General features: G+C 32.2%; 2 protein-coding genes across 5 annotated transcripts; both read left to right on the forward strand.

Annotated features, from left to right (window-relative positions):
• The first annotated feature begins 1,669 nt into the window (after positions 1 to 1,669).
• LOC103494581 (calcium-dependent protein kinase 24) lies at positions 1,670 to 7,473 on the forward strand. The gene is made up of 8 exons (XM_008455811.3): positions 1,670 to 2,390; positions 2,753 to 2,876; positions 2,981 to 3,124; positions 3,650 to 3,802; positions 5,351 to 5,466; positions 5,570 to 5,737; positions 6,300 to 6,518; positions 7,011 to 7,473. Exons 1-8 carry the CDS (start codon positions 1,878 to 1,880, stop codon positions 7,155 to 7,157), a joined length of 1,584 nt encoding a protein of 527 aa, XP_008454033.1. The 5' UTR covers positions 1,670 to 1,877; the 3' UTR covers positions 7,158 to 7,473.
• A 2,843-nt stretch (positions 7,474 to 10,316) lies between these two features.
• LOC103494583 (inositol transporter 1) lies at positions 10,317 to 17,289 on the forward strand. 4 transcript variants are annotated; one of them, XM_051087340.1, is made up of 7 exons: positions 10,317 to 10,768; positions 10,905 to 11,131; positions 11,790 to 11,860; positions 12,470 to 12,805; positions 15,492 to 15,599; positions 15,685 to 15,870; positions 16,514 to 17,289. In XM_051087340.1, exons 2-7 carry the CDS (start codon positions 10,984 to 10,986, stop codon positions 17,147 to 17,149), a joined length of 1,485 nt encoding a protein of 494 aa, XP_050943297.1. In that variant the 5' UTR covers positions 10,317 to 10,768; positions 10,905 to 10,983; the 3' UTR covers positions 17,150 to 17,289. The 4 variants fall into 4 exon arrangements, with proteins under 4 accessions (XP_050943297.1, XP_008454035.1, XP_008454036.1 ...); XM_008455813.3 differs by having other exon boundaries at positions 10,318 to 11,131; XM_008455814.3 differs by lacking the exon at positions 10,905 to 11,131 and having other exon boundaries at positions 10,319 to 10,768.
• Positions 17,290 to 20,659: the final 3,370 nt, after the last annotated feature.

Below are 20,659 nucleotides of genomic sequence, written 5' to 3' on the forward strand. Positions count from 1 at the left end.
AACCTCTGACTTCAAAACTAATAGTGTATCAAACAAAATAAAATTAATATCTATTTGCTATTGTTTTAGGTAGATATAAAAGCGTATACATACATACATATAAAATGAAGTTTGAGGAATATTGTATTATTTTCTCAACTTTTAAAATATACAATAAATATATAAAAATAAAATTAATATAAACATTTTTTTTTTTGGATATTTCATTGTATACAAAATTTAAAGAATGTTTTTTTTGTTCCATTATTATTCTTCTTTTATAATTTTTACACAAACTAGAGAAAATATAATATTCAAAAAAGGGAAAAGCAAGAAATAAAAGTAACATCTAATTCTAATTTATTTTTTTCCCTCACATTTTGCCTTTTCTTTTTAGAAACAATATGTATTCTTTTCAAAGCCTTTTTGTTTCCATTTTCAACTTTCCAATAGACTTATTTTTTAAAAATTAAATTTGAAAAACAAAAAATAGAAGGAAAAAAAAAGGTTATTAAACCCTAAATTATGAATAAATTAAGTTAGAGATGAGTTATTTCCAAACGAATATTTCATATATATAATATGCCCAACTTTAAGAATATATTTCAAGAATATTAATTTTTCAAATTTTATTACGTTGTCTTGTTAATTTACCAGAATTGAGTTTTAAAATCTAAAGTTAATTATATATTAAGTTTAGAAAATCTTTGTTTTAAGGTATAGGGTTATAAAACAAAGTTTTTTTTAATAAATATACTATACTATTGATATTAAAGTTTAGTTATGAACACCAACTTATGAAAAAATTGAGAAATTGTTATGGATAGAAAAATATATATATACTAAAAACAAAATGACTTAAGAAAATAGGACCGATTTTACTATACTTTGTAAATAGTTTTAATATTTTGCTATTTTTGAAAATGTCCATGTAAAATTCATTATTATATTTAATTTGTTTATATTCTAATTATTATTAGAAATATAAACAAAAAATATTTGTAAATAGTTTATGGCATTTTTTTCATTTAAAATAAATTATGACTACTACAAAAGTATACTCTCTCAACATTTTTAAACAACCAATAATTAATATTAATGACAGTTTAAAACCGTCATCAAATTTAACATCAAGATCAAATACAAAGTTCATGACTATCGATAAATGTCAAGAGTATATCAATAAGAAGTATAATTAAAACTTAAAGAAATTATTTGAAATGACAAAACTACCGAAAATATTACAATTTAGTAGTGATCGACCACAAACTGATAGTAGCGGTGCAACAAAAAGATAAAAAAACCAAAAAACCGAACCAATACAAACTAATCCAATGAGTTTGGACGGATTTTTTAGTATAAATCTGCACATTTTGCTTGGTTTGTATTTGGAGAAAACAAAAAAGTATCGGATTTGGGGTGAGTTTTGAATTGAAACAATGACATATATATATACATAAAATATTTGTTTTTTTTTTTTTTTGGTTTAGGGGAAAGTTAGAATTGAATTAATTTATTTATTTTATAATTGAGAGATGATTAATTATAAAAGATATATATATATATATATATATATGGTTAAGGGGAAAGTTTGGAATGGAGGGAGAGTGAAGAGAAGAGTCTGTCCAATAACGGTTTATTTTGAACAACTCCTAAGAAAATGGCGGGACCTCTTCAACAATTCGCCATTAACGGATTCTTCTCCAACTGTTTTCTCCTTACCTTCTCCTTCCTTCCTCCTCCTTCTCTCTCTCTCTCTCTCTATCCCTCTCTGCAGCTTCCTCTTACAACGTATAACCCCCCTTCCTTTCCTCCCCCACCTCCACCACCCCTCTCCTCCCATGGGACGACTTCCGTGATCACCTAACCCACCGCCCTTTTCATCTCCTTCACCTCCCATGGGAAGCTGCGTTTCCGTCCAACCCAGACCCGGATCCTTCTCCAAGAGACCCAAAGACATCAACCCCCTTCCCGATCATGTCCTCATCGAATCCGTTCGCAAGTCCTCTGTTCGTCATGCCGCTTCCATTCTCTCCCATGACTCTACCGGCGACAACATTTTCGAGAAATATCGTTTTGGGAAGGAGCTTGGTCGTGGGGAATTTGGGATCACCCACCAATGCTTTGACATCGAAACTGGTGATACCTTTGCCTGTAAGACTATTTCCAAGAGCAAGTTGAGATCTGAGATTAATGTTGAGGATGTTCGTAGGGAGGTTGCTATTATGAGAAGTTTGCCTAAGCATCCTAATATTGTTACCTTTAAGGAGGCTTTTGAGGATAATGAAGCCGTTTATTTTGTTATGGAGCTTTGTGAGGGTGGTGAACTCTTTGATAGGATTGTCTCTAAAGGCCATTATACTGAACGTGCCGCTGCTAATGTTACCAAAACCATTGTTGAGATCTGTAAGGTATATGATTTTAATTTGTATATGCTGATCTCTTCCAAATGGTTATGTTAATACGTTGTTTTTGCATTTGTTTGAAGCTATCTCTGTGTTATATTAGTTCAATATGGTCATTGTAGCATTTGAAATTGGTAGAAGGACGACCCATTGGCCTAATTGGGAATTAATGTCATCCGAAACACAGTTGGTTCATGCTTAACATAGATCAACTTTGTAGATAAATTCTAGCCCTTGTGCGTTTTAACTGAAGATTAAGGTTCCTTTGTGATGTACCCTAAGAGATAAAAAGAGAACTCCAACGTCCAAGAATCGAATCCAATGATTCATGGTGTTATTACTTTAAGTGTGTTCTTGTTCTGTCTCAGGTATGCCATGAAAATGGAGTAATCCACAGGGATCTGAAACCTGAGAACTTCTTGTTCGCAGATGAAAGTGAAAACTCTCAACTGAAGGCAATTGATTTTGGTCTTTCCATATTTTTTGAACCTGGTATACTATTACTTACAGTTTTCTTTAGTACTTGGCCATAATATTTCTGACCGAATGAACCAAATTTCTCCTCTCGCTTCAACTTCCTCGATTTCTTTATGTAGATCAGAGATTCGGTGAAATTGTTGGAAGTCCATATTACATGGCACCAGAGGTCTTAAGACGCAGCTATGGACCTGAAATTGATGTTTGGAGTGCTGGGGTTATTCTGTACATTTTACTTTGCGGAGTTCCTCCATTCTGGGCAGGTGAGTCTCGTGAGTGGCATCTTGTAGGTTGTTTATTGTCTAAAGAGATTGTCTACTTATCCATTTTGATTCCTAAATTTTCAAATCCTCTATTTACATACCTTTTAACTTTCAAGTCCTTAAACTTTACAAAGAAAAAAAAAAATTCAAGTCTCTAAACGTCTTATGATTGTTTTTTTTAAAAGAACATTTTACGAATTATTTAACAAGAACATAAATGCATTTGAAAATCCAGTGTCTGTTGGGCTACTTATGTTTTAAAACATTTCAGAGTTTTATTGATTAGAATATCTGCTTATGTCCATTTACATAGAATTTTATTAATTAAGAGATGTGCTTATATCAAGTTGCTATTTAAAAAAAAAATATTAAAAAGCAATTGGCAATTATTAAAAAATGGTTTTACATGCAAATCTTAGGATTAAAACAAATGTTTGAAAATTGATTTGAAACATAAGAAAATCAAGTGGCGGAGCAATTTTCTCAGGCATGTTAATATTGAATTGGGGTTTATAACTAGTGCAGAATCTGAGGAAGGCATTGCGCATGCTATTGTTCGGGGGAATATAGATTTTGAGAGGGACCCTTGGCCAAAGGTTTCTAAGGAAGCAAAAGAACTTGTGGTGGGAATGCTCGATCCAAATCCTTATAATCGGATGACTGTCGAAGAAGTACTTGGTATGGACTCTCTTATTCCCACTCCATTTCAATTATATCTTGCTTCACATTTTTTTTCCTCCAAATCCAGAGCAGAGTATTCCTTCCGTGGGTTTTAATTAAAATCCAATAAAGGAACAGAAATGCAAGCCCTGAACCATTGAAGGGTGGGCAGATTTTGAAAACAATATATAGGAATTGAGAAAGGAAATAGAAAAGTAACTTGAAAACAAACTAACGAGCAAGGTTGAACTTTAGTCTTCTTCTGAAGGATAGGAAAAACACTCCGCCAGTGCCAGCATTCCTGAATCCTGATTACTTTTTCCGTGAGAGTGACATATAGTTGTTTTTAATGTAGTTCAGTTTCCACAAACCAACATCCATTATCCATATAATAAGTATTGACTGGCGCAAAAATGACAAACCGACTCCTTCTTTGAATATCATAATTTTCTACTGTCTCTCTTTTTGGTGAGTGGAGCTTCACATAAGCGCTCCTTGTATTTAAACACTCCAGGAACTCCCTTTCTCTGATGGATCCCAACTTTGGAATCTCTTTTCTTCGAATGAAATGAGACTAAAGCACTATAGAATTACAACTGTTCAGTTTGTTCTCACAAAAGTATACCTCTCTGGATAATTTCAGTATATATAACAAAACGAGTGAAGCTCCTGATAACTGACCTTCGCTTATTAAGCTCGAATCCGGTGAAGAGGCGAAATACCTTATGTTTTGTTTATAGGGCTAAAAACAGTGAATTTTGTTGTAGCTCCTGTTAATACAAGTCTTTAAACTCTTAGCTGGCAACTTAATTGGTTTTCATAGATTTCATCAACTAGGTTGGGCTTTTCCTTGCAAAAAAGTTGACAGATAAGAATTGCTAGCTTAATTTCAAATTAAGAACAAAATTAGCACAACTCTTTCAGAAAGAATGCTACTACACCACGTTGGTCAATCGATCAAAAAATGATAAAGAAACATTTAATTGGTTATTTGATTATATAGCCTCCTTGTAACGGGAAAAGTATTTGAAATAAAATAATTTTTCAGATAGATATTTTAGTCCAAGTCAATGGCCCACCCAAAATAAAGTCTTATCCAAAGTTAGTTGTTGCATTTTTGTGGTTGGATGAAACTATCTTTTGTGGAAATTGGTTCTTCCATCTGTGTAGGATGTTCTCTCATCAGGTATGAACAATTTTATGTAGGATTTGGGTGCTTGTTTATTTACTTGATTTTGTGGTTAAGATTGAAACAGCTCGCAAGTATGGCGATGAAAATGAACTTTTTGTGTATTATTATACAAAATTTAATAGCATCTATATTTTTTTAAGTTGGCGACAATTAAAGAAATTGATATGTTCCTACTGAGATAGATTGTTCGCAAAAGGTGGAGCCGAAGCAAAATTTACTGCTTGTCTAATTTTTGCTGAACATTTTCACCATGCGTATCTGTTTCTTTCAGTAAGCTCAGAGCTATTGCAGCACTTTAAAGAGAAAGAGAGAGATGAAATTAAACCATCAATCATAAATTTTATTATCTGATCGTCTTGTTTTATTACATGAAGCTCATCCTTGGATACAAAACAAAAACCAGGCTCGTAATGTATCCCTGGGAGAAAATGTCGGGATAAGGATTAAGCAATTCACTTTGATGAATAAGTTCAAGAAGAAAGTACTTAGAGTAAGTTTGTTAACATAGCCATTTACTTCAACTTACATCATTTAGTTAAATTCCCTATTCAACTACTTGTCAATTGATGGTGAATATCCTTGTCTGGGTCCAGGTTGTGGCTGACCATTTGTCAGATGAGCAAATGGAAGGGATCAGACGAATGTTCCACATGATGGACACTGACCAAAATGGAGATTTGACTTTTGAAGAGTTGAAGAATGGTTTGCATATGATTGGACATTCTCTTCCCGATCCTGATGTGCGGATGTTGATGGATGCTGTAAGTTTCCTCCCAATCTAAAGAATTCTCTCCCATAATTTTCTTGGATGGGTACTTTGAGAAGGGCACTCTATATATATATATCATCTTTACCCTTCTCTTCTCTTGCTTGCGTTAAATAATGCGAGGACAAGCTTCTTATTTATAAAGAAAAGGTTGTTGGATTCTTGAAAAAAAGAACTCTGGACTTTTGTCAGTCCAAGTATCTTAGAAGAACTTTTTTTTAGATTTCAACGATAGGATATATTTGAGTAATTTGAGATATTTGCTTATTAATTCCCTTTGGAAAAGTCATTATCATGCACTGGGTTTCTACTTTCTGTATAAATATTCATTTGATTCGTAATAGATTAGATATCAATGCTTCCACTTGCTTTGGATCCTCATTTATGGATCTCCTGGTTCTACAAATTCAAATAAGAAGATTGAACCATTTATGCCGACTCTTTTTCATAATTGATCAATGAAGAACTGCAGTAAAATTGCATTATTTTTAACCAATAGCTGAGATCAAAATTATCATTCAACTGTTCTAACGACGCTCTATTTCTCCATGAATAAGGCGGACCTGGATGGAAATGGAACACTAAGCTGCGAAGAGTTTGCTACAATGTCCATTCATCTCAGAAAGATGAGCACTGATGAGCTTCTGACTCAAGCTTTCAATTTCTTTGACAAGAACCAAAATGGTTACATTGAATATGATGAATTGAGAGAAGCCTTAATGGATGACAATGAGAAGGTGATCCAAGATATCATCTCTGATGTTGACTCAGATAAGGTATCTATCTCTAGAATGCCTATTCTTCACTTCCTTTTTTCCTCAGGAGTAGTACAATAGGGTGTGTTTATTTTGAAAGAGCTTGAAGGGGCTGCAAGCTTTGGCATTTAACCCACCAAGTTAATAAAGCTTGAAGTTGATACGGTGGAGTTTCCCAATAACCAGAGAAAGTAACATAAGAAGGAAATATGGAGTTACTCAATAAATGAGAAAAGTGAAAACAAAAAATAAGATGGAGTTCTTCATTAAATGTAAAAAGTAGAAATATGGAAATATGGAGCTACTTAATAACCCTGTAAATTTTAGTAGCAAATACCAATAAAATTAAGTTGTTTGCACCAACTTAAGAAAATGGTGGCCCAACGACCTCCTGGTTTTCATAACGTTTTAGTTGCTTAAGTTCTCTATAAGTACTATTTTTAAAAGTAATTAATCTCAAGCTTACTGAAATACGATAAGGTTTAAAATCTGTTTGATTTTGTTATTGGACAGGACGGGCGAATCAGTTACGAGGAGTTCAAGGCAATGTTAACAACAGGGATGGATTGGAAAATGTCGTCTCGGCAGTATTCAAGGGCAATGCTTCATGCACTCAGCCTCAAATTGTTCAAAGACAAATCAGTGGCAGTGCAAAACTAGAGATAGCTTCTGGGTTCAACTTGGAATTATTATTGCAACAGGATGGAAAGTAATGGATTGAATGTGTGTTACCCTTCATTTTTTCCTCGATTTTTAGTCTTTTTTTTTTCCGATTAAAGTATTTATTGCTTCAATTCCTGTTCATTCACTCCATTTTAGAAAGAGAGAGGGGGAGAAAGAGAGAGAGGGAGAGGGAAAAAAAAAAAGAAAAGAAGGATAAATGCGCATAATATAAATTTAGTGCTTGGAAATTCATGTTGTAATCCATTTTCAGATTTAAAACCTTTTATTGGAAGTCTTAACACTTTTTCATGTATGTTAGAAGGGTAGAAGACAAATATTAACAATTAGGTCTAAAGTACAGTATTATTCATGATTGTAATGAAAAATACTTTTAAAATTATAATTAACGGTATAGCAATAATTTTTAAAAAAATTACAAGTATACATGTTTTTCTAAGCAATAAGCTTCTTCAAATGGTACTTTTAACTTATTTTATACTTAAATAGATAATTTAACTTATATGAGTTGATCTTCCAATATGATAAAATCTCTGTTTTTTATTTTAAATCTTTAATAAAAGTAGGACAGTGATTTATGTACCCTTGAGATTAAATAATAATAAAAATAACAATAATAAGCAATGACATATATATATATATATGATAAGGCTTGAAGTTTGAATTAAAGATTTAAGAGATAATAATATAAAGTTAGTCCATTATTGAATAGATGATAACCCCAAATATAATCAAATCACAAAATATTTTATGTTTTAAAAAGAAAACAAGATAATAGTTACAATGGCGAAGAAAAAAATTGGAATAATAATAATAATAATTTACATTCATTATTATTATATTTTTGACAATTGTTTTCTTTCGACCATTTTCCTATCAGATTTATCAACCACATACTTTTCTTTTAAATGACTAAAAAAATTATCTATTGCAATTATTCCATTCGTCATGTTATTTTGAATATTAAAATTTGTATATATTTTATAAATAATTTGGTTTATTATTCTATATTTAAAAATAATATTATTATTAATAATAAATCATTAATAATAGTGAAGTTATACTTTAGTCTTCAATTTTTTAAAATATTTAATAGATTTAAAATGTTTCAATTTATTTTATCTCAAATCTTTTGCTGTAACATAGAAATTAAATAATTATCATCATCAAATTTTATAGACCCTGTCAACTTATATAACTTTTGAAATAAAAAATGATTTCAAGTAAAACTACTTTAGTCTTAACCTATGTATGTCTTTTTGAAAATGCAATCCATCCATAAAATCTAAAAGGTGAAACTAGTTTGATTATGTTTATTATTATTTATAGTATTATGTAACTGCAATGAATTGTGAGTCCCACTACGAAAGTAGTTGTAGTCCATGCACGTAATTCAATGGTGAAAGCGAGAGTTATCAATCCAATTATATGTGTTTGAAAACTTTCTCTAATTACGGTTCAAAGCGATCTTGTTGTAATTTAAAATTAGCCTTAAATAAACGCCTTTTGTCACATTCAATAACATTATAGATATTGATATGAGTGATGCAACCTTATGATATTTTAAAACATATAAGAGAAGGCTTTATTGTCAACCAAATGTCTTAAACATTAGCAAGTCTAATGTTTAGATACAACTAAGATACTGCTTCATCTACATATGTGTATAATATAATTAAAATATTTTATTGTATAAAATTAACAATGAAATAAAGATTAAAGCACGAGTTGACAACCAACATAATGAACGAGTCTTCAACTCAACTTGTGGTGCTATAGTATAAAATCAATTTTAAGCCCATACTTTCAGTAGTATCAGTAGGTCTGTTATTTCAAAGTTAAAGTTGGTGCATGACTAGCTTAATGTAATTTTCTATATAGTCATGCAAGATAGGCACCACCCTCGGCTCTAATAACTTTAGATAGACTATCACCAATGACGACAAATGTACAAGATAATAAATAGTTGGCGGTTGCAACTACTGCAGAAGAAAAGTTACATGAGTCACTTGTCCTACAAATATATACCGAGGATACTTAATTGTTATTGTGAAATTTGTCAGTCTTATCTAGCAAGTAGGTGGAATGTGGCATCCGTGTGGAGTTAAATTGTGGATCAGATATATTTAGGATAAACTGCATATTCAATCCACCGTTCATTTAGCTACGTGTGGATTACTACACATTTTTGTGCTGTTGTGTGTACTCAATCTACCGTCAGACAATCTTACTCTTATCCTTATTTTTTTCAATTATACTTTTTTCATCGATCATTTATGTAACATTATTCGTTTAAAAAGTTCCAAGATCTCTCATTCAAAGGAATATTGGAGGGAAAGTGATTTTGATCCTTATCCAAGTTGGCAACTTGTCTTATCCAATCAATCTCCTCCATGACACTCCCATCCTTTCCCATAGTTATTTATATATTAGTTATAATATCGATAATATAAAAAATTTCATTGGACTCATCAATCTAAAATTTGAAAGCATTACACAAATCCAACGTAACCTAAAAAAAGACATAGGTTTAAATCTTATTTTGGTTCATAGACTTTGTATATTGTTTTATTTTAGTTCTTAAACTTTTAAAAATCCTTACTTAAGCTCTTAAGAAATTGTTTGGTTGGAGGAATTTCTACATGGGATTGACACAAACATCCAATTTCATGGTTTTTGTTTCATAGTCTTTTTCTTATTGCTTAAGAAAAAGTATTCGCACGCATCCTAATTTCAACACAAGGGATTTTGTATTCCCTTTTACCGAATAAACTTTTAAAAAAGTTTACTTTGGTCTTTATTATTAGGAATCCGCCAAATGGTAATTGACTTTTATATTTGATTGATTAGGCTCTAGATTCATTATCTTAATTAAATTGATAAATGATCGAGAAATGTTAATAATTTATTCTATAAATATTTTATACTAATAATACAAAAACATAATCTAACACGCTTAACCAAATAAACCCAAAAATTAATTTTTGTTCCAAGATTCTAACACTTTTCCTGGGTGTAATTTTCAAATTGGAATCGGGAATCAATTATCAAATCATAAAATTTAGACTTTCAACCTCCTAAGATTCTTATGAACGTGTTAAAAAGGAAAAGAATAAATAAACAAAGATGGTAAATGAAAGCAAGGAGAAAGTAAGTGTACAAAATTTCAAGCACGAAAAACAATTTGTTTGGAATTTTTATTTGCAGTGAATTTGTAGTGGCGGGTGTTGATTCATGCAAGCACATGTGTTCCCTTAACTGAAAATGATGTTTCCTTCTAATTTTTCTATTTGATTCTTCCATCTTCGCCTTAAGCTGGGAAGTTAAAATTCGTTCATGTTTTTCTTGGGAAATTTTCTTTTTGTTTGGTTCTGAAAAGTTTTAAATTTTTCTCCAATTTTGATCCATTGCAAAACCCAACCCCTTTTTTTTTGCTTTCCGATTTCTTTGATTTCCCATCGCTGTAGTTTGCTTTGAGCTGCCTTCTTCATCCTCTTCCATTTCATCATCGTCTACCTTCAAATTCAATCACTACTCTTGATTCTTTGTGGCTCACTGTTCAATTCAACCCCCAATCACTTTTAATCTTGGTGGGTTTTCGTTCAGCTGCTGTGATTACGTCTTTTTTTTTTCTTTCTTTTTTTTCAATTTTTCTATTGCAACTTTCTTCTTTAGGAACCCAAAACTTGATTTCTAGTTTTAAGGGAAGGCCATTTCTCTGTTTAGGTTGAATTTACTGGATTGAAATTGGTTTTGTTCTTGTATTTCACCTGGGTTCTTAGAACCTCGACTGTACTTGTTAACCATGACACTCGCGCTTGAATCGCTGCCTGGAAGTTCTGGGTATTTGGATATTTATCCTGAGAGGAAAATGTATTATTTTAAGAATCCTTACGTGCTTGGATTGACGGTGGTCGCTGGGATTGGTGGCTTGCTCTTCGGCTACGATACAGGTCATATTCAATCTCCAATCAACAAAATGAAACCCATCTTTTTTTTTTTCTTTTTTTTTCTGTCTAGTATGCTAGAAATTTTGGTTGCTGTAGATTTTCTGCTCTTACTTTTTTGCCCCTTGCAGTTTATCCAAATTCTTCATTTCGTTCATATGGAATACAAAATAATGAATTGTCACGGAGAATCTGTAATTTTGTTCGGATTAGATCATTTCTTGTGCTAGGCAGGTCGTGGGCATTTATGTTAATTTACTTTTTTTCCCCCAAATTCTGATGGTAGATACTGATGAGCACAGCCCTCTTTGTGAGGATGGTCTTCCTACCAATCTCCTTTAATCTAGTCCTTTTTCTGACTCCATTCTAGAACTCTGAAATAAAATGGCTCTTTTATGATGTCCAAGTGCACCCCAACAGGGGTCTAACTATGATAGTGCGTACAAAATTCTGCGTAATCCAGTTGGGAAATGTAATATGTTCATTTATCGTCTCTTATAGAACATTATAATAATAATTAGAAGAAGCAAGTTGGGATTAAGCCTCATTTGTGGAATCCATAGTGCATTTGGATAGGATTTGCCCCCGTGTTCTCGACTTTACTGGCTTTCTAATTAGCTCCATTCGGTTCCCATTCTGAGATAGAAATGAATGGTGATTGCAGGTGTGATATCTGGAGCTCTTCTTTATATTAAAGATGATTTTGAGGCTGTCAAAAACAGCAGTTTCCTACAGGTAAACATCCTGAATTCTGGGAATCAACTTCTTGCCTTCTCTTTTTTCGTTCTTTCTGACGTCTCCATTCTCTCTCTACACCCTTTCCTTTTAGACGATGTTTTGTCCACAGGTTAAGTTTGGTAACTTGAGATTACGAAGACATGCTTATATTTGGTATGCAGGTTTCTCAACCCCAAGCTATGGGTTATTAATTTCATAGGTTTGTAACCACCATGACGCCTAGTGGTAAAAAAGGAGAAACAGTCTCAATAACTAGCTAAGAGATCAGGCGGGTTGTCCCATGAGATTAGTCGAAGTGTGCATAAGCTGGCATGGATGCTCAAGGATATAAAAAAAATAAATTAATTTCATAGGTTTGTCTAACTTAGAATTGTGAAATCTATCTTTTATAATCAAAACTAGCTTTTATAAATAATCAATCTGAAAGCAAACGTTAGCTATATAAACCTAAGTACAGAACAATCCTTATTCAGATTACATAAGCTCAGACTTTCCAACCTCACTTTTATTAAAACTGAGAACCAAATATGCGTTCAGGTGTTTTAGTTCCTCTTCCTCATTCATGGTCCTGTTCATAGTGTAATCCTTATTTAAGAAAAATGGCAGGAAACAATTGTGAGTATGGCTGTGCTTGGAGCAATTGTTGGTGCTGCCGCTGGGGGTTGGATTAACGATGCTTATGGGCGGAAGAAAGCAACCCTTCTTGCGGATGTCGTCTTTGCACTTGGTGCTGCTGTAATGGCTGCAGCTCCAGATCCATACATTCTTATAGCAGGAAGATTCCTAGTTGGCATGGGTGTGGGTGTGGCATCTGTCACAGCTCCAGTATACATCGCAGAAGCATCCCCATCTGAAATACGAGGAGGGCTAGTCAGCACTAATGTCCTCATGATTACTTTTGGACAGTTTCTCTCCTACCTCGTAAATCTTGCATTTACCCAGGTTAGGCTTATCTCATTTCGACCTATCTTGTGTTTTTGTATGATATGACTGAGCTTCCTTATCGTTGAGAAAGAAAAATTTAAAATTTATGTACATAGTAAAAGACATGGCTTGATGGGTGCATCTAGTGGAACAATTCTAATAATGATCTTGAAACTAACTCTGAATGAAATATCTGTGGTACATTTTTCTGCTTTTGCACTTGTTTGATCGCGTGTAGTGATGAAGTAATCTTTTGTCTGTTCTCTGCTAACATTCTATATGGATCTTACCAATTATTGGAATGACCAAGACAAATATTGGAAAACAAGAAGAGTTCAATATAATTCATGTCAACGTAGGCCGGTGGAATGGCCCCTCGAATAAACTGGAGCATAGCAGATCAAAATTATTGTTATAGATGTGAGATTCATAGGCCATTAACAAGATATGGGAGAACTCTTAGGAATACCATGAAGATCGGCAAAAGGTTTTACTTGAATAATAAAGATTTTTGAAAAAATGGAGTCGATTTTTCTGTCTATTGAAGAATTGTCACAGGCACAGCTCTAAATTGTAGACTTTAGTGTAAGAACTACATGGATAGATATAACAGGTAAATTCTAAGGGAAAATTATCAAATTCTCTAAACCTAAAGGAAAAGGACGTGAACATACAATATTGGTATTAGGGGGCTGTTGAAGGATTATGTAAAAATGTATATGGCTATGAATTTGACTAGGTCAATTAAAGTTATTGGCTTGAGATGGATCAAGGAAAAAATGGTCATTGAAAAACTCGGTGTTAAATGATATAAAAATAAATTTACCTTCACCTATTAAATTTGCCTTTTGGGTCAATGGGTGATTTTAAGATGGTATCAGAGCAGATTGATTAAGGTATTGTGTTCACATTCTTGTAATATTAATTTCTCCTCAGTTAATATTGATTTCCACTTGATGAGTCTTCTTAAGCTCAGTGGGAGTATTATATGATATAATATTAAATGTCTCTTTACCCATTAACTTAAGCTTTTAGGTCAATTGGTAATTTAAAACTTGGATTAAACTTCAACACCCCAATTGGCAATGAGCCTATTTCTTATAGTTTCAATAGCCATATACTTTTCCAAACTTGTTGGTATCTCAAGCCAGTAACTTTAATTTTCAATGAACCCATATACTTTTCCCAAATTGTTACAAGCCTATTTCTTTAGTTTTCTGAGAAATTGTACGTAGAACTTGAGATACCACTGTATCTACGATTTGAAACAATTTTCCTCAATTGATCTTGAAGTTAACATGTGAACGTAAATTTACCAATATACCATTTTACCAGTGTATAAAGTAAGTTTATACACAGTTATGTTTATCCAGAATTTTACCAATGTCTTTTTAATGGACAATGAAAAAAAGAGAATTCAGAGTTTTTAGGGCTAAATTTGAAATATTTAGGAATGCTTTCATGATTTTTGGAATCTCAAATTCAAATTCTTGTTTATTTTTCCCTGAATTATTTTAATTTAAGATCTTGCATTAGTCAAAATTTCAGTTTGGAAATGGAGTTTATGTCTTAACATTTTATACCTTCTTTATTCAAACATGAGAGCTTTACAAATGCCTGCTATATACTTAATAGTTACTTTCACTTATATCTTCTTATTCATAAGCGAGATTCCAAAACCTTCACAAATATCCAGAAAATATCGTCAATATTTGATATTTAAAATTTTGCATGTAGGATAAGAAATGTGAGCAGCGCTGTTTAATAGTATGGTCACACTATGTTGAAATGTGATTATTAGTTCAGAAAAAAAAAAAAAGTTTGATTCAAAACTCTCGAGTGCACCAAAACATTTCCAGAAATTAGAATAGTTATGAAAACAGTCGTTTGTAAACTATATTTGACCTAACTGTGTCCTTTGTCATGGATTCATTATATGATGTATAAGTTGTTGAGCGATACTGTTGTAGGTAATTTAGTTTGTAGTGCATTGCCAAACCATTTGTACTGTCGGTGCTCATTACGCTATAATTTACTGGAATGAAAGGTTTTCATCTTGCAGTTTGAAGAGGCGGCATCAAGATAGAATTTCGGGATGGTAATTTAAATTTTCGACTGAGTGACATGTGAAGGAACCTGTTCCATTCTTTCTGCCTAACTTAAGCTGCTTCATTCTTTGTTTGAGTTGTAATTTCCATCACCCTGTCTCATAGGATTATTGTCTTCTTATAATTATTGTCCTTTTTAATGTTTACTTCAAAGCTCTTTGAAAGTTATAATTATAATTAGATCTGTTAACATCAAAATGTTTCAATTCCGCCATATTTTTTGTTCTTGTAAAAAAACATATATGTCCTCATAAACTTGTCCTGTAGGGGAAATTCGAGGAAACAAACCTTATTATTTGGTTGATGATACTAAACTTATGAGTAAGGATCCTAATGAAGCTTTCCATGGGTTCTGATTCTTATATAAGCGTGATACTTTTAAAGAACATTATCTTGCTAAGTTTTCCCCGCATCAACCAGTTATAAATTTCTGAGAATTATATACTCTTCTATAATCTAGAGAAAATATTAAGGCCTGATGATCCCTTGTTCTAGATGTGGAAAACTTATTTTCTAGAACAATTAGTACAGTACTCTCTCTTTCAGAATTTGATATGCAAGTGGTGAATGGGGGGTTTAACAACGTGCTTGGTCAGGTCCCCGGAACTTGGCGTTGGATGCTCGGAGTTTCAGGTGTCCCAGCTGTGATTCAGTTTGTGTTTATGCTTTTTCTGCCAGAGTCTCCGAGATGGCTTTTTATGAAGGTGCATGTGATTATTGTTTTTAATTTGTGTCGTTTCATTCTTCTTTTTCACATGTTCAGTTAACATCATATTTCATGGATTGCAGGATGAAAAATCCAAAGCCATTGCCGTGCTCTCTAAAATTTATGATTTTCCTCGTTTAGAAGATGAGATTGACTATCTTTCTTCTCAACTAGAGGAAGAAAAGCTTAAAAAGACAAACGTAAGCTACATGGATGTATTTAAATCAAAAGAGATCAGACTTGCATTTCTGGCTGGGGCTGGACTTCAGGTACAATTCCTGACTAATAGTAGGAGTTCAAATTTATTGGCTTGAGTCCATTTCAAAGGCTAAATTTGATCATGACATGAGAATAGTGTTTCTGAAAGAACCTATGGAAACCTTTTGAAACACTTCACTATAAAATGTTAGTGTTTATAAAATTTTCAAGATCTTGTGTAGCTAAACATCATAAATAAACTGAAATGGGCGTCTTTTTTATTAGTAAGAGCAATCAATGTTGCTTGTTGAGGCTATCTCTTATAACTTCTTCATACTTTTAAATTTGAGTAGTTCACTAGTCTTGTACGTAATTGCTCTTTCGACCTCTCAAACATAATTTCCTCATATCTGTTTTGGGACATTACTTGTATTAAAAATTTGAATGGCATATTTAGGAGTGATTCAAATGGCATATTTAGGAGTGATTCAAAACGTTAAAATCACTTTTGATATTTTCAAAATCACTCTGAAACATGTTTTTAATATTCAAAACTAATTCTGACGATATAAAAATTGCATTTAGTAAAATTAAATGTAGAATTTGGAGTGATTTTAAACATGACAAATGTGATTTTGGCAATTTCAAAATCACTTCCAAATATGCTAATTACAAATGGATGGATGCTGAGGTAAACTATCCACTTTTATTTAGGCATTTCAGCAGTTCACTGGTATCAACACGGTCATGTACTACAGCCCAACTATCGTCCAAATGGCGGGCTTTAGGTCCAATCAGCTAGCACTCCTGCTATCCCTCATTGTCGCTGCCATGAACGCTGCTGGAACAGTTCTTGGAATCTACCTTATCGACCACGCTGGGAGGAAGAAACTTGCCATTTCAAGCTTATCTGGTGTAATAGTATCACTTGCCATTCTTTCTGGGGCATTATTTGCTGGCCAATATGGTTTAACAAATGGTCTTGATGGATGGATTGCTGTAATTGGATTAGCTCTCTACATTGCTTTCTTTTCCCCTGGGATGGGACCGGTGCCGTGGACCGTAAACTCAGAGATATATCCCGAGGCTTATCGAGGTCTTTGTGGTGGCATGTCAGCAACAGTCAATTGGGTTTCAAATTTGATTGTGGCTCAAACATTTCTTTCGCTTGCTGAAGTTGCCGGAACTGGTCTGACATTCCTCATCTTTGCAGCCATAGCTGTGCTTGCCATTGTGTTCATTGTCGTGTATGTTCCCGAGACGCAGGGACTGACATTTGAGGAAGTTGAGAGGATCTGGAAGGAGAGGGCTTGTGGCAGGGATCCAAATACAGAAAGCCTTCTTGCTTGAGAAAGGAAATCGAATAAATGGGGGGTTGTGATATATTTGTGGGTAGGACTTTCGGACGATGTTGGAGAAAGATTGTATGTTTTGCTTGTATTAGAATATGCTTCAAATAATAAATTTAGCATCTGTTATTTCGAATTCAACATTGTTTATATTCATAATCAAGGCAGTTTATCCCAATCGAGGAAAGAATGTAAATTTCATTTTGAAAGCTTGATTGTGTTTATGTAAAACTTAATCAAGAGATGTTTCAAATGTTCAGGTTCTTGTTTGGTAACCAATTGATCTTTTATTTTTAAAAATTAAGGCTATAAATCTCACTTTCATCCATTACTTTCTAAGTTTTGTTGGCTAACTTTTAAACTAAGCCGAAGTTTTAGAAACTAAAAGAAATAGTTTTTATGATCTTGATTTTGTTTTTGAATGTAAAAAATAAGCTTAATAAACTAAAGGAATGGTTCATCCAAGCAGGGTTTAAACTCATTTTTTCTTAAACCCATTGTTTATAATAGATTAAATGTGTTATTAACAATTATTTCACTCCATCATATTATGATTGAGTGAGAGAAATTGTCACCTCATTTAGATGACAGAAATTACGAATAATTAAATTTGAGATGAGTTAAAAGTTAACATGTGTTCTAAATTGAAATTGAAGAAATAAATCGGTGAATTTTGGTGATATTGTGTGTTTTAATATTGATCTTTGAATTAAATTGTTTATTTTTGTTCGATTAAATATTAAGATTTGGGCTAAAGAACAATTGCCCGAAAATAGATAGTAATTTTAGGAATAATATTAAGTAAATAACAATATTTTTTAAAAGATTACAAATATAACAAAGTTTAGACTTGGATAAATTTTACAATATTTGCAATTTTTTAAAAAGTTGTAATTTTTTTAAAAAAAGGTAATTGTATATGCTAACATTTTAAATTTAATTGTTATATTTGTAACTATTCAATATAGTTGGACTCAAAGGTCAAGTCCACAGATCAACTATACCCAAGTCTACAAAGTTGGGGAGTTTTCTTCGGGTAAAAAAACTTACGTACACTCTAGAGAGACCTAGAAAGAATTCTTGGAGAATTCTCCCAACAATAAGAAAACTCTCTAACTTCTAAAGCTGACCACACTTAAAAATGATGGAGTTGTTTGAAGATTCAAACATCCTTCCAAAATTACAACTTCAATAACATCATGTGTTCTACTTTCTCAAATCAAGCATCATATTCAACAAAGAGAAAATTATAAGATTAAGTACTTAGGAATCGAACAACATCTGCAACAAAATCAACACAAACACAAGTCTAACTCTATAAAACGTATTTCTTTAGAAACATCTTCCAACAATCATAGGCACAAGTAACCTCCATCAAACACAGGTATTTGTGCCTAAAATAAGGCCTAATAAATAGGTTGGATTCCTATCGTTGTACGAAAATAAAAGGTTAATATTCAAAATCGCTGTCTTTTATCATTTGGTAGTCTAATTTTTACCTTTATAATAAATTTGACTATTCAATTTTAACGATATGATTTTGAGAGTTTAATTTTGACGTGTAATTGTGACTTTGATTTTGTAATTTATAATGATGTGATGAAATAATTTAAGCAAACCATATATGCATAAAAATCAAAGGAGAATGATGGCAACCACTACATTTTCTTCCATTTTCCACTTCTATTGTCAACATTTCAACATCTTTTTCATTTTAAACCAAACACAAAATAAGATTTTATTTCAAACTTTTCAACCAAACACACAAAATAAGATTTTATTTCAAACTTTTCCCAAAAAATCAAACGTGGGGAAACCTTTTTTTGTATATATAAACTTATAACGCAATAACCATTTCCTCGTATATTTTTCTTTATTCAATATTTCACTCTTTAAAAGCCTATTTTTAAAATTTTAATATGAAAATAATTTAACGAGTAAATGCATTACAACTACAACTAATTTTTAATTTTCTTCCCCAAGAACTTAGTTCAATTGATATCTAATTTGTGATTAGAATACCTCTACCCAATTATTATTATGTTAAAAAGATAACATTACTGTTCCAAAATATATCGAAAACTATATATATCTTTTTTTTTTAATTTTCAAGTTTGACTAAAGTTTCAAAGATCATTTTTGAAATAGAGTACAAAAAAAAAAGGAAGTTAGCTAGCATAATCTTTATAAACAAAAATATATATTACCAAATAGAAATTATACGTTCAGAATGAAAGCGTTTCATGTTGAGTGAGTCTTTTACTCATATTCATCGTGGTCAAAATATGTACTTGCCATATTGTATTGCACAAAAAGCTTTAGAGAATCGAGTGTCTTCTATTTCTTTCTTTTTCTTACCCTAAGTTGTTCGCCTCCGTTATTATTTTCCACGACATGTTCACATAGTCGTGTGATTCGGTGGTTTGTCCTTTTTCCTCTAAAAAAGCCTTTTTTCACGATCATAAGTTATAAAAACTTCTCAAAGCTCAAATCAATCAAACAAAAGCCCAAGAATTTAGTGAATAAAATTTGTAAGTTAGTATGATTAAGTATATGGTTTAAGTAAAGTTAGAAGAAAAAAAATTAATTAATTGTCCTAATTTCATGGGTGGATTAGTCAAGTATTGATAGTTTGACACGTTAACTAATTATCATTCAAAGTTTACACACATCACATGAATATATCAATGTGTATCCCATTTCCCAGCAAAACCCTAATAATATTCCACATTTTTCATTCTTTTGGTCAAAACCAAAGTCTTTCCAAATACCCTCCTCTCTGATCATTCACTATAAAACCCCCATAAATCTCTCTCTTTTCAAATCACACAAACCTAAAAAACAAAGAAAGAAGAAGAAGAAGAAGAAGAAGAACCCAAATCGTGAAAGCACTTGCTTTTGATGATCATCACCATTATGAAGTTTCAAAAGATTACTACTCTTTTGATTGTTTGTGTTTTATTTGGTGTTGTTTTAAGCCAGATAAATGTAGCTGATGCAGCACGAATCCTTTCAGAAACTCCACGTGAAGATCATCATGGTGTTGATTATGTTGATCCTTATTCGATAGTTTATCAGAAAGCAAAGGAATCTGTCTCGTGTTGGCTTGGAAAGTTATCTTCTGGACCGAGTCCTAGTGGCCCTGGTCACTAGAGAACAGTAAAAAACTCCATCTTTGATGGTTAGAATTCATAATTTCTTTCATTAGTTTTTCTTTATTGCTTCAAATTTTTTAATTCCTTGGCCACTTTTGGGCCTTCTTATACTCATCATGTTGTTCCATATCGCACAAAAGTGCAAAAGAAATAGTGTGTTACATTTTTATTCATGAGTTAATATCATTCATTGTAATATATTACCATTTTTTAAAATTGGATTTCATTGCAACTTTAATTTAAAAAAAAAAAAAAGTTGTCTATGAGAGCAACTTTGTGAAACAATTCTTATTTAGACTTCCTCACAATTTTTTTTGTATTACAACGATCAAAGATGATGATGAGAGATGTTCGAT

The sequence above is a fragment of the Cucumis melo genome, chromosome 7 (assembly GCF_025177605.1).
Source record: "Cucumis melo cultivar AY chromosome 7, USDA_Cmelo_AY_1.0, whole genome shotgun sequence".
Classification (NCBI taxonomy): Eukaryota; Viridiplantae; Streptophyta; class Magnoliopsida; order Cucurbitales; family Cucurbitaceae; genus Cucumis; species Cucumis melo.